Source organism: Ascaphus truei, chromosome 3 (genome assembly GCF_040206685.1).
Source record: "Ascaphus truei isolate aAscTru1 chromosome 3, aAscTru1.hap1, whole genome shotgun sequence".
NCBI classification, from domain to species: Eukaryota; Metazoa; Chordata; class Amphibia; order Anura; family Ascaphidae; genus Ascaphus; species Ascaphus truei.
This window is the reverse complement of record NC_134485.1, coordinates 387,654,746-387,668,762: the sequence shown is the minus strand read 5'-3', so window position 1 is coordinate 387,668,762 and position 14,017 is coordinate 387,654,746. Positions and strand designations below refer to the sequence as shown.

At 45.8% G+C, this 14,017-nt stretch overlaps 1 protein-coding gene across 1 annotated transcript in view; it reads right to left on the bottom strand.

Annotated features, from left to right (window-relative positions):
- Positions 1–9,373: 9,373 nt before the first annotated feature.
- LOC142490302 (matrix metalloproteinase-18-like) overlaps positions 9,374–14,017 on the bottom strand; it is a 15,598-nt gene continuing 10,954 nt past the window's right edge. The window contains exons 7-10 of the mRNA XM_075592410.1: positions 11,579–11,712; positions 11,229–11,388; positions 9,729–9,832; positions 9,374–9,515 (exon numbers count right to left, since the gene is read on the bottom strand). Coding sequence (XP_075448525.1) covers positions 9,415–9,515; positions 9,729–9,832; positions 11,229–11,388; positions 11,579–11,712 — 499 coding nt within the window. The 3' untranslated portion in view covers positions 9,374–9,414. The remainder of the gene's footprint in view (positions 9,516–9,728; positions 9,833–11,228; positions 11,389–11,578; positions 11,713–14,017) is intronic.

The window sequence follows — 14,017 nt, the reverse complement described above, 5'->3', positions numbered from 1 at the left end:
CAAGTATCCAATCATCCTGGGTACCAACACCGACATAGTGCAAGCGGTGGTCCGAGCGTATCTGAAAGAGACTAACGAATTGCCGCTAGCCACCTCCCTTCTAGATCCGGTCCTACGAGAGGAGTGCAAACGGGTATATGCCCTGGAGCGTCACGGGGATCTCTACAACCGTCAACGCGGACTGACGACCATATTACCAGGGGGAGTGCAAAGAATGGCCGTCTGGTGTCATTATCCCGAGCGAGATGAGAGCGATCAGCTGTTCTCTCTGGAGAGTACACCGGAAGAAGAAGAAGTTCGGAGAGGGTATAGGGTACTACCCGAAGTGAGGGAGTTGGCGACTAAGATCCCTCTACGAACCCATGTGTATGTACAGAATCTCTCCCCCTTTCCGATGGAATTTGATGCCAACCAGAAGTTATGTTGCATATATCCGGTCAGCCCTGTAGAAACCACGCCTCAAGTGAAGGCGGCGGCCGTGGATGAGCGGTTAGTCGAGCTGGACTTCAACTTCGGTGAGTCGACGCTGTCCACCCAGTGGAAGGAGCGACTGGCAACCCAGTTGAATCAACGACGACAGGTGTTCTCAATGAGTGAGATGGATGTGGGGTGCAGTCGCAGCGCCCGACATACCATTCGACTGAGTGATGCCACCCCGTTCCGAGAACGCTCTCGTCGCATCGCCCCGCGGGATGTGGACGATGTGAGGAACGTCATTCACAATATGGAAAATGCCGGGATTTTGACGGAGTCTCGAGGCCCCTACGCGTCACCCATAGTGGTGGTGCGTAAAAAGAACGGATCCGTACGACTGTGTTTCGACTATCGAACTCTGAACAATCATAAGATACCGGATCAGTACAACCTTCCGCGCATTGAAGAGATACTGAATGCGCTGAATGGAAGTCAATGGTTCAGCGTGCTCGACCTCCGATCCGGGTACTATCAGGCCTATGAATACGGAAGATCAGGAGAAAACAGCTTTCGTCTGCAGATTGGGATTCTACCAATCTACACGTATGCCCCAAGGTATATGTGGGGCGCCTGCTACCTTGCAACGGCTGATGGAGAAGACTATCGGGGACATGAGCCCGCGGGAGTGTCTTGTATACCTGGATGACATCATCGTCTTCGGAAGAACTCTAGAAGAGCACGAAGAGCGGTTACTTAAAGTGATAGACCGTCTGGGGAACGAAGGGTTGAAATTGTCCCTAGACAAGTGCCGGTTTTGCCATACCTCAGTGACCTACGTGGGACACATCGTGTCCGCCCAAGGGATCACCACCGACCCCGCCAAGGTAGAAGCAGTAGTGAACTGGCCTCGTCCCGAGAATGTCACGGAGCTGCGATCCTTCCTGGGATTCTGTGGGTATTACTGTCGGTTCGTGGAAGGGTACTCTAGTAGAGCTAAACCCCTGAACAATCTGTTGAAGATATACCCCTCAGAGACCGGAAGGAAGGCTGTATCGGCACGCCAACCGTTTGGTGATAAATGGACGTCTGAGTGTGAGCAGGCCTTCCTGAAATTGAAGAAGTGTCTGACCGAAGCGCCGGTGCTTGCGTATGCTGATCCCCAACAGCCATACGTTCTGCATGTGGATGCCAGTCTCAATGGACTGGGTGCCATCCTGCACCAGAAGCACCCCGAGGGTCTTCGGCCTGTAGCCTACATCATCCGCAGCTTGACGCCAAGTGAACAGAGATACCCCGTCCACAAGTTGGAGTTCCTGGCTCTCAAGTGGGCTATCACCGAGAAGCTCCACGATTACCTGTACGGTGTTACCTTCGAGGTAAGGACGGATAACAATACCCTCACATACGTCAATACCTCGGCCAAATTGGACGCCGCCGGACACCGCTGGCTGGCCGCCCTAAGCAATTACAGATTCTCCATGAAGTATAAGCCGGGACCTTTGAATATAGGGGCTGATGCTCTATCCAGACGACCCGGGTTAAGTGCTCTTCCGGATGATGAGGAATGGGAGGAACTCCCAGGACCCGCAGTGCGAGCTATGTGTAGCATGGCCGCCATCGTCAACAACCAAGTGGCCTTTTCAGAATTACGAGAGCCCGTTGAGCGTCACTGTCGCCGTGGTACTAGGTGTATACAGCGCAAGACCCTGCCTACCCGAGCAGCCCCCATGGGCCATCTAAAAAGTTCTGGCCCCATGGATCTTGTGTGTATGGACTTTCTGTGCATTGAGCCTGATAGCCGGGGAATATGCAACGTGCTTGTCATCACGGACCACTACACCCGATATGCCCAGGCCTTCCCCACGAAAGATCAGAAAGCCATCACAGTTGCAAAAATATTATGGGAGAAGTACTTCGTGCACTATGGTCTCCCCAACCGCCTTCACTCCGACCAAGGGCAGGACTTTGAAAGCACCTTGATCAGAGAACTACTCAAACTGCTGAACATCACCAAGTTGCGAACGACCCCATATCACCCCGAAGGAGATGCACTGCCCGAGCGTTTTAATCGAATCTTACTGGACATGCTCGGAACACTACAGAGTGCTCAGAAAACTGAAAGGAGTCGACACGTGGAGGCCCTGGTGCATGCGTACAATTGCACCAGGCACGAGTCAACGGGATTCTCCCCATACTTCCTCATGTTTGGGCGAGAGGCGAGACTGCCAGTGGACGTACGGCTTAGAGTTTCGACGGATGGGATACATAATGCTACCCATTTTAAATACGTGCAAAGACTTAAAGACAGTTTACAGCAGGCCTATCAACAAGCTGAGAAGGCTACAGCTAAGTTGAACGCTGGCAATAAAAGACGATATGATCATAAGGTCAAATATCGGGAACTTCGTCCTGGGGACGCTGTGTTGCTTAGAAATCTGTGAGTCCCGGGAAAACACAAGTTAGCTGACCGATGGAGGGATGGGTGTATGAAATAGAGTCTTAGATGCCTGGCCTCCCGGTCTATCGCATCAAAGACACTGAAGGCCGGGTAAAGGTATGGCACCGAAATCATCTTCTTCCCATCCCACAAGTGGGAGATGAAGACGCAGAGATAATGGCCACACCGCTCAACGGTGAGTCCGACGTACCAGAGATGGGTCAAGAGACTGTCAATAACGAGACCCACTCTGAAACGCCTGAAAACCCTATGGAAGGACCCTCTCAAAGGGACTACCCTGTGGATGGGGCATCTCCCGGAGGAGCTACGGGTAAAGGGCCCCGTAGGCCAATGCCTACTAAGGTGGCACCAACAGGCCAGCCTTTGAATGTACAGAGCCCATGCTTTGTGCCTAACAGAGACTGTTCAGAGACATTTCTCCCCTCAAGGGAAGAGGCTGAGCCTCAGGACTGTGTTTATTACTCCCCCGAGGGAGTTGCAGAAGAACAGCTTCGCCGGAGTCAAAGAGTAAGGTACCCTCCAAACTGGGTAACCTATGATCAAATTGGGGCACCCCATTATGAGGCTCAGCAGTGGGCTCGCAGCAGAGTGCAGTCTGTCATTGTGATGTTCACTGAAATGTGCAATCTGATCTAGAGATATTTAAGATCGTATGTGGTTGTTGCAATTTTTTATTATATAACTTCTGTACATAGTTGTAGTAGGTTGTGTCCCAAGCGAGGACGTTGGGGATTTTACAAGGGGGAGGATGTAGCCATGTCCCCCGAGCCGTTACTGGACCCCCCCCTCAAGACACTCACCGCGGCGGCAGGGAGGTTAGAGCCGCTCGTGGGGAGCTGCGGGGGCTCTTGTGCACGCGGCCGGTTGCCGGGGACACGATTGGGCCGTCGCTAAGGCCGCGGTCACGTCGTTAGGGTCCCGGCGGCTAGCGGAGCAGGGCGCCACCATTGAGGGATAGCTCGCGCATGCGCAGTTTGAGCAGGCGCCGGGAGAACTCCAGACAGCTCGCGCATGCGCAGATAGGAGCCCGCGAAACCCTTGCCTACCAGGGAAGGCTCTAGGCAGGGATTACGAGTCCCATGAGCCTCTGCGTGCCCACGTGATGCCAGGGAGCCAATACTGCAAAGTGACTCTCTGCAGGAGAAAATAGATACTTTTCGTGGGTTGTCTGCACGTTGGCAGTTGGTGACCGGAGCAGCTAGGAGAAGGAGGTAGGGTGCAGGGGTCAGTGACTCCCTGCACTAGGCCAGCAATTCCCCTAGGCCCCAGATAGCCCTGAGTCACCCTAGTTGAGTGTTGTAGGGACAGGCCCTAGGTTAGGGACTCTGCCCCATTAGCTATTTGTTAGAGAGTGCAACGAACATTGTGTGTCTGGTTGGGAGAGAGCTGGACTATTATCAGAGAGAGATCGCCTCTGATGGATCATCCTGCGGTGGATCACGGATATCGTGCAGGAGTTCGCCTTGATCCTTTGTGAAGTCCGCTGCAGGTTCGAGCACTGGAGTGCTCGGCAGGTAACCCATAACCTCACGTGCACCAACAAGGCCTATCACCAGACATAGTGGCTGCGCAGTCACACACACACACTTGTATATGACTTGGGAGTGCGAGACATTGGGTTGGGTTTACTGGACACGGGGTGGGATCATTCTGTGGATGTGTTAGCGTCCGCCGTGGCACATAAAGTGTTGGCGTCCGCCATGGCGCATAAAGTGTTAGGGTCCGCCGTGGCGCAAGATAGCGTTAGCGTTGTGTGAGACGCAGTGGTTAGTGTCTCCTCTAGAGAGGGACACCTGTTATATTCAGTGTGATGATATATGTGTTTCTTATGCTCCAAAGTAAAAGGTATTTCGTTATCTCACATACGTGTATATGGTTATTGTATGATGTCCTGCGAGGAACAATTCCTGCTCTGCTAGGAACCATCGCAGGTGGAGGCGCTGCACCGAGTAAGTGGTTACTCATAGTATCATAATTGCCCCATGTTTCCCTTGGCGGAAGCTCAGCCCTCCTGTGAGCCAACAGGTAAAGCACCACACGCAGGTAACACTGTGGGGCTTATGCAGAGAGGAATGTTATTTAATGTGAAAACGGCAGGAAAATAGCCACAGAATTGGAGTAAGTTATGGGCGTATGCTGAAAGCTGCGTTACCTCTTTTTTCTGATGAGATTCAAAATTGCCAAGTTTTTCTGGCTACATTGAACTCGCTATAATATAGGGCAGAATGGCGAGTTGCAGTGCATCTATGCTACCTGCATACCACCCTATTTTAACATGGCGAATTTACCAATCTCGCCACGTGTTTGGCAATTTTTAACGTAAAGAAATCTCTCCATGTTCTCTGCAGGACAAGCTTCTCTGGTGCGTATTTTCGCCAAAAGATGGCGCTATTTCCCTTCTCTATCCTCTCTGCATAAGCCCCTGTATGTTCTCCGCACCCACACTATAATCTGCGATTGGGTGGGGGAATACCCGTTACACTTATAAACAATTTGGTTGAGGGATTAATAATATGTACAGTTTAGAAAATAGAAGGGAGAAGAGGGAAATTATTGAAACTTTCGAATACATAAAGGGTTTCACTATGAACAAGTGGGAAGCATATTTCACAGAACGAGAAGAGCTAGAAGAAGTCATGCTATGAAGCTGGAGGGTGGCCGGCTAGGAGGCAATGTGAGAAAAGGGTAGTAGATTTATGGAATAACCTACAAGCAGATGTAGTGGTATGTGCTAATAAATCAAGGGAATTTAAAAATGATTGGGAAAAACATAAATGCTAATGAAAGTCAAGGCTCAAATAGTCTCAGGACTAAGTGGGTAAAGCGGTTCTAATCTGCTCTTGAATTCTATGTGTATATGTTTCTAACATGTTGTATTGAAAGCACCGCAGTCATGAAATACATGATGTACAACCTATACTGTTTTTGTTCACGGCTGCATAGGGCTCCGCTGAGAAATTCTTCAGCCATTGTAAAGTTGTGACCCACAGTAAGCTCAGTTATGAACCACTTTTCTTTGTGTCACAATGATAGACACTGTTTTATGGAGTAATAGAAAACTGATGGAAGATATAATATTAAAATGTATATGTATGATAAAGAAAAGAAAGCCTGGCAATTTGTATAAAAGTAAATTGGGTAGGTATGACTTGACATCCACCGAGCAGCTACATTCTTACTAATTTCTTTATTAAATGGATCCCACAGTAATATTACCTCTAAAAATGTCCATTTGATATAATTCAGGTGTAAATTTAATGACATCCAAGGTGTTCACAATCTGATCCTGGGAAACTTTATGAAATAAAGTATACAATGTAGTAACACGGTCCCAGCACTGCAACTAATAGTACTTTTATGATGTAAGAGGAAAGAAACACCCTTTAACATGCACTCATTGTCTGAAATGATATGATGAATAAAAGTTAATACTTATTATTTAATTACGTTAATTAAAATAAATGGTGATACACAAATATCAATAATGAACAGCACAAACTTAACATATAAAACAAACCAACAAGTATTGAAACAAAAACTGGAACTAGGGGGAAAAAAGGAAGAGTCCACAAATGAACACTTAATAGTAGTGAGTAATCTCACAGAGGTGTAATCAGAAAACCCCCAAGTCCAGCACTAATAATTAGTTAAAAGACCTGTTTTTGATCAGACAGGTACTCAGGGCTGACGGTCACGATGCTATAAAACCCTGCACATAATAAATGGATTCTCCCACAGAAAACTGCATTCATTACAAGCGACAGAATACTTCTGAATAAACCAGTTGATCGGTTACATAATGTCAACCATCAATCTCATTAGCAAAATGTGCACTCTTAGCACTCAGTAGTTAGAATAGCTACAGGTATCTCATTAAATAAAGTACACAATACAGGCATACCCCGGTTTAAGGACACTCACTTTAAGTACACTCGCGAGTAAGTACATCTCGCTCAATAGGCAAACGGCAGTTCACGCATGCGCCTGTCAGCACGTCCTGAACAGCAATACCAGCTCCCTACCTGTACCGAAGCTGTGCGCAAGCGGGGAGACTATAGAGCCTGTTACACATGTGTTATTTACATCAGTTATGCACGTATATGACGATTGCAGTACAGGACATGCATCGATAAGTGGGAAAAAGGTAGTGCTTCACTTTAAGGACATTTTCGCTTTACATACATGCTCCGGTCCCATTGCGTACGTTAATGCGGGGTATGCCTGTAATGCAGTATATAGTGGCCCACAAAGTGTGTTTGGTGTGACCCTGAGGCACGAGTCTATGCCCGTATCAAGTTATAGCCTCTTATACTAAACTAGGGAGCTGCATTATAAATCATAAGGTTATTCCTGGGGAGTAATTATACCAAAGGGTGGGGTGGGAGTCGCATAGAAAGCAGATACTTTATACACCGTATCCTGCTATTTACAAAGTCAATCAAAAACCGTAGCATATAGCCACAGCTGACTGCAAAGCACTGCTCTTGTTACAAAAGTAACTAATATACCAGCCGCTACAATTGAAAACCCATCGTCATGGTGTTGTGGCAACAAAGAAACATACATGCCCATGTAGCTATAAGCAGCAATTCAGCTGTAGGCTGCTGTCAGTGTAAAAACACTGTGGTGTAGGAGCTATACAAGCTGATAGCACAGCAACTCAGACCAGCGCTCGGCGGCGCTTCCCACTCACCACCCGGCAGAGATGCGTTGTGATGTCATGACGTCAGCCTTGTTAGTCCCGCCTCCCACCTGACGCACGTTTCGCGGAGGCTTTTTCAAAGGTGGTGACCACGATGCATCTCTGCCGGGTGGTGAGTGGGAAGCGCTGCCGAGCGCTGGTCTGAGTTGCTGTGCTATCAGCTTGTATAGCTCCTACACCACAGTGTTTTTACACTGACAGCAGCCTACAGCTGAATTGCTGCTTATAGCTACATGGGCATGTATGTTTCTTTGTTGCCACAACACCATGACGATGGGTTTTCAATTGTAGCGGCTGGTATATTAGTTACTTTTGTAACAAGAGCAGTGCTTTGCAGTCAGCTGTGGCTATATGCTGCGGTTTTTGATTGACTTTGTAAATAGCAGGATACGGTATATAAAGTATCTGCTTTCTATGCGACTCCCACCCCACCCTTTGGTATAATTACTCCCCAGGAATAACCTTATGATTTATAATGCAGCTCCCTAGTTTAGTATAAGAGGCTATAACTTGATACTGGCATAGACTCGTGCTTCAGGGCCACACCAAACACACTTTGTGGGCCACTATATACTGCATTATTGTGTACTTTATTTAATGAGATACCTGTAGCTATTCTAACTACTGAGTGCTAAGAGTGCACATTTTGCTAATGAGATTGATGGTTGACATTATGTAACCGATCAACTGGTTTATTCAGAAGTATTCTGTCGCTTGTAATGAATGCAGTTTTCTGTGGGAGAATCCATTTATTATGTGCAGGGTTTTATAGCATCGTGACCGTCAGCCCTGAGTACCTGTCTGATCAAAAACAGGTCTTTTAACTAATTATTATTACTGGACTTGGGGGTTTTCTGATTACACCTCTGTGAGATTACTCACTACTATTAAGTGTTCATTTGTGGACTCTTCCTTTTTTCCCCCTAGTTCCAGTTTTTGTTTCAATACTTGTTGGTTTGTTTTATATGTTAATTTTGTGCTGTGAATTATTGATATTTGTGTATCACCATTTATTTTAATTAACGTAATTAAATAATAATTATTTATTCATCATATCATTTCAGACAATGAGTGCATGTTAAAGGGTGTTTCTTACCTCTTACATCATACCATTACCCCATTTCCCCTCTGCACCTTTGTCACTATCCATTAGTCTGTTAATTAAGCTGACGCGAGAGTCATTTCCTCTTCCCCTTCCCCTTTCCCCTATCCCACCAATATACTAATAGTACTTTGTAAGGAAGGCCAGCACACCAACTTAATGCAAAACAATAATCAAAGATGTATTGTAATGAAGTAGAAGAGGGATGTTACAGGCTTTCATGGTTACCTCACAAGACTAAAGAAGGGGCCAAGTAGCCCCGAAAAGTCACTTTATTATAACAAATGTTTCAATTATTGTTTTGTGTTTGACCTGCTTGCAAGGCACCTTGATATTTCTATTCAGGTTATTATGGTACTTTCTCCCTACTATAACTTTAAGTTATTGGATTTATCTATCTGTACGTCATGGAACTTAGTTCTTGTTTCTATAGCACATCGAGAATCCATGTTTAAGAATTTGAAAATACTGTAAATAAAATGTAAATCACTTACAGTATATTCTTTGTGGATAGTTTTCATAAATGATATGAAAGTTTATGAATTTATTTCTAGTAAATTTAAATTAAATGGTAAAAACACGATTAAAGGATAAAATCTTTTTTTTAAAAAGCCATACAAGATAAAACTTCATTACACCTAAAATGTATTGCATAATAATACAGAAAAGACGGAATTATACTGTACATTAAAAACAATGAATGTGTATGTATTTTATTCGCAGGTTTCTGTTTTGAGTTTAGCAGTTCAACCAACTGTTGTTCTTTAGTTGACGTGTAACTCTATTAGTTCTTGTGCTGAATTCGTACTGATTGGGTCCATTGAAGAAATACAGAAATCCTATTAAGAAAGAATAGTTATGATTATCTAAAAGTATTTAAAATATTTATAACACACACACACACATATATATATTTAACAAACTACACTTAGATAAAAGAATCATAATGAATTTCATTGTCAACTTGCATACAGTTATAGATTTATTATTGATGATTAGATATGAATAAAATGTAAACCTTTAGATACAGTACTTTTTTTTACAGTACTTACCATTGGACTGGAAAACTGCATGAACTTTCTGTCCAATCCCTGGGAAGTCCGCACTTATTTTTCTGGGAGAAGTTTGGTCCATAAGTTGTTTATCTTCATCGTAACTGAAAAAGAAAAGGTTTTATTTAAATAAATTGTGGCCTCACAGAAAAACAAAATGGATGGACTTACCCCTGTTTTGTAAATATGACACATTAAGCTCAAACAAGAATTTACTCAAAACAAAAGTCATGACAAGCAACAACGCTATTTTGTATCGTATTGCCACCCGTTTCAATCTACCAGTGGACTTCTTGATCCTCATGGGCCCTCCAAGTATGGGGGCAGAGTCGTTTCGAATGGTCGGTGAAGTCAGACACCTTGCAGATATTTCACCTCGTGGTGGCAGTCAGACTTCAGTCGTGAAGTGGATCCCGAGCCAGCTGGAACCATAACTTTGAGTGGACCTTAGTTTACATTTACAGTATTGTGAGGATTTATGTTTTTGGACATTAGAGCACTTCAGAGAAGTATTACACTTTTTAGCAACCCTGGGAACGTGCCAAAAGAAGGGGTAAACCACCCCAAATGTCGCCCCTCTTATCTTAGTCTACAGGTGCAGACACGAGTATCCGAACACTTGCCTGGGAAAATCTGGGGCAATACTCCAGTAATGCTGCAACATTTCTGTGACATTTCTGCAGACAGACTAATGGCCCATCGGATTAACACAGCGGGGGTCCCTGGCAGTCCCATTCAAACTGACCAGGGATCTCCGCTGTGTTAATCCGATTGCCCATTAGTCTTTCTGCAGAAATGTCAGAGAAATGTTGCAGCATTACTGGGAGATTGCCCCAGATTTTTCAAAGCAGCGTTAGAATACTCGTAGCTGCGTCTATAATTTGTCCAGATACTTATTCGTTTGGACGATGCTCCTGCAAAGACATTAGACCCTAACTACAATGAATGAGTATTGATTCTTTATATTGCATGAGTCTCTTTTATAGCATGCTCAAATGTAATCTGCACTCTGTTATGGAGCAATGTGTCTATAGTGTAGGAGTCCTTCCACTTTTTCATAGGATTATTATATTTGTATCCATTCACTTCTTTCCATTTTATGCGTGTATGTTATAAACAATTGTCCTTTTGTGATACAGTATATAATCTCAATTTAACTTTTTGGATATTGGACTTGTTGTATTTTCATGATTTATTGATATAGTGAGTGCTGGAAACCATTTTTTTTATATACTCAAAGAAGAAAGTAGTTTTCATGTCATCACTGAGTGAATTCAGACAATTCACTTAACTTCTTTGTGTCAGGTGTCTGTTACACTGCACTTTGTTTGGAACAAGGATGAATTCACTATTTTACTGTATACGTCACTGCATACATATGTCAGTACTATAAAATATTTATTAATGTCAGTGGCTTAACTCAAACCCTCCTAAAGATTCCTGTTATGTTAAAGGGCATACTAGAAATGTAAAAAAAAATATTTGGGATACTGGTCTTACCTCCAATAATTATCATCTACAAAGAAATATGTTTTCCCTGTTTCTTTATTATTCACAGCGGCATCAATTCTCTTTACAGTTTGTGGAAATCCCAGTTTGTAGATGCTCTTAGGAAAATCCTTTACAATGTCAGATCCACTCAGAGCCCAATATTGAGTTCCTAAGCAAAACATAAATATAATAAGCACAATATTAGAAAATCTATGCTTTTATATAATACTTTATATAATATACATAGATAAATAATTCTAACAACACGTGCATCTAAAAAGTGCTCTTGATTGTACATATTGAATTTTGAAAAAAATGTACATAAGATAGATAGAAAGATAGATAGAAAATAAAATTACCTTTGAAGAGAAGAACCTGATCCTTTTCTTGACATTCATAGGCAGCCTCAATGTCAGATGGGAGTGAGGGCCAGAACGACTTGATTAAATAATACCGAACTTCTAAATTCTGAGGAACTTTGCGCCAAAAATTTCTGATATAAAGAAATAGAAGTTTGCAGGTTCAAAAGAGTGCTAACATCTAAATATCAGAACAATACCTTAAAATGACTTTTAATGTTTTCCTCTGTATTCAATGTTTTCAATAATTATTGTTAATTTTAAAGCAACATCTTGTAAGAATATTTTGAAATGTAAAAGAATAGTACAAGTAACTAATGCAATTTTATAACCTAGATATTTATTTTCTCTAATTAGCATTAATTAATGGTATATTCTGTTACTTGCTTCATAAATGTAAGTGTATTCCCAGTAACATTTTACCAGGATTGTAAATTAGTTTTATTCACTATTTACTCGTTTTAAAAGAGAGCCTACAAAACATTCTGGCCCATATTTTCTAAGCAGTTCTATTCCACAAGACAGTGTATATAGACAGGGCGTCCAACCGCTCAACCCAAATACCCAAGTATGATGTAAGGCAGGCCTGCACAACTCGTAAAGCGCGAAGGGCCGAACTGCTCCAAGCAAAAAAAAATTGGGCCACATGGGTAAAATCATCATCATCATCATCATCATCATCATCATCATCTCTCGTCCAGCACCTCTCATCATCATCATCATCCTCATATATCTCCCCTAGCACCCCTCATCATCATCCATATATCTCCCCAGAACCCCTCACTATCAACATTTGCGATACTCCCCATCTATCTCTCATACCCCCATCTCTCCCCCTCACCCACACACATAATACTCCCCCACCACATCAAACACACAATACCCCCCTGCACACCACCCCCCCCCCTGCACCTCACATCCTTCTCCACCCCATACCTCACATCACTCTCCCCCCCTGCACCTCACATCACTCTCCCCCTGCACTTCACATCACTCTCCCCCCCTGCACCTCACATCACTCTCCCCCTGCACCTCACATCACTCTCCCCCTTGCACCTCCAATGACCCCCCCTGCACCTCCAATCACCCCCCCCTGCACCTCCAATCACCCCCCTACACCTCCAATCACCCTCCCCTGCACCTCCAATCACCGTCCCCTGCACCTCCAATCACCCTTCCCTACACCTCCAATCACCACCCTCTGCACCTCCAATCACCCTCCCCTGCACCTCCAATCACCCTCCCCTGCACCTCCAATCACCCTCCCCTGCACCTCCAATCACCCCTCCTGCACCTCCAATCACCCCCCTGCACCTCCAAGCACCCCCCTCTGCACCTTCAATCACCCTCCCCCCCCGCACTTCAAATCACCCCCCTTCACTTCAAATCACCCCCCTGCACCTCCAATCACCCTCCCCTGCACCTCCAATCACCCCCCTCTGCACCTCAAATCACCCCCCCTGCACTTCAAATCACCCCCCTGCACTTCAAATCACCCCCCTGCACCTACAATCACCCCCCTGCACTTCAAATCACCCCCTGCACCTCTAATCACCCCCCCCCTTGCACCTCACCACCCCCACCTTGCACCTCACCCTCCCTTGCACCTCACCTCCCCCCCATGGCACCTCACCACCCCCTGGCACCTCACACTCCCCCCCTTGCACCTCACCTCCCCCCCCCTTGCACCTCACCTCCCCCCCTTGCACCTCACCTCCCCACAACGGCACCTCACCTCCCCACAACGGCACCTCACCTCCCCACAACGGCACCTCACTTCCCCACAACGGCACCTCACCTCCCCCCGGCACATCACGGAGCAGGCAGGACTAGCACACTCGTGCAGTCCTGAGAGCGGGTTTGCGGCTCCCGGGCGGGAGAGGAGGGGGCTCGGGGCTCCCAGGCGGGAGAGGGGGATCATGGCTGGGAGAGGAGGGGGGTACTCGCGGCCAAAAGAGGAGGGGGGGACTCGCGGCCGGGAGAGGAGGGGGGGGACTCGCGGCCGGGAGAGGAGGGGGGGACTCGCGGCCGGGAGAGGAGGGGGGGACTCGCGGCCGGGAGAGGAGGGGGGAACTCGCGGCCGGGAGAGGAGGGGGGTACTTGCGGCCGGGAGAGGAGGGGGGGACCCGCGGCCGGGAGAGGAGGCTCGGGAGGGAGGATTACGGGGAAAGCCGCCGCGGGCCGCACAATGAGTGCAGTCGGGCCGCGTGTTGTGCAGGCCTGATGTAAGGGGTAAATATAACTGAGGTGCATAGGGAAGATACAGACACAACAAATAATGTATGTGTCCCCAAGGGGGCACAAAATGATTCCCATATACTGCAAACATTCAGTGAAACAACGTGAATATACACAGGTAGGGACTCAAAAGTCTCAGAGTTCAATACTCACTAAAAGGTCACAAGGGTGACACAACCCCTTAAGGTACTCAGAATTAAA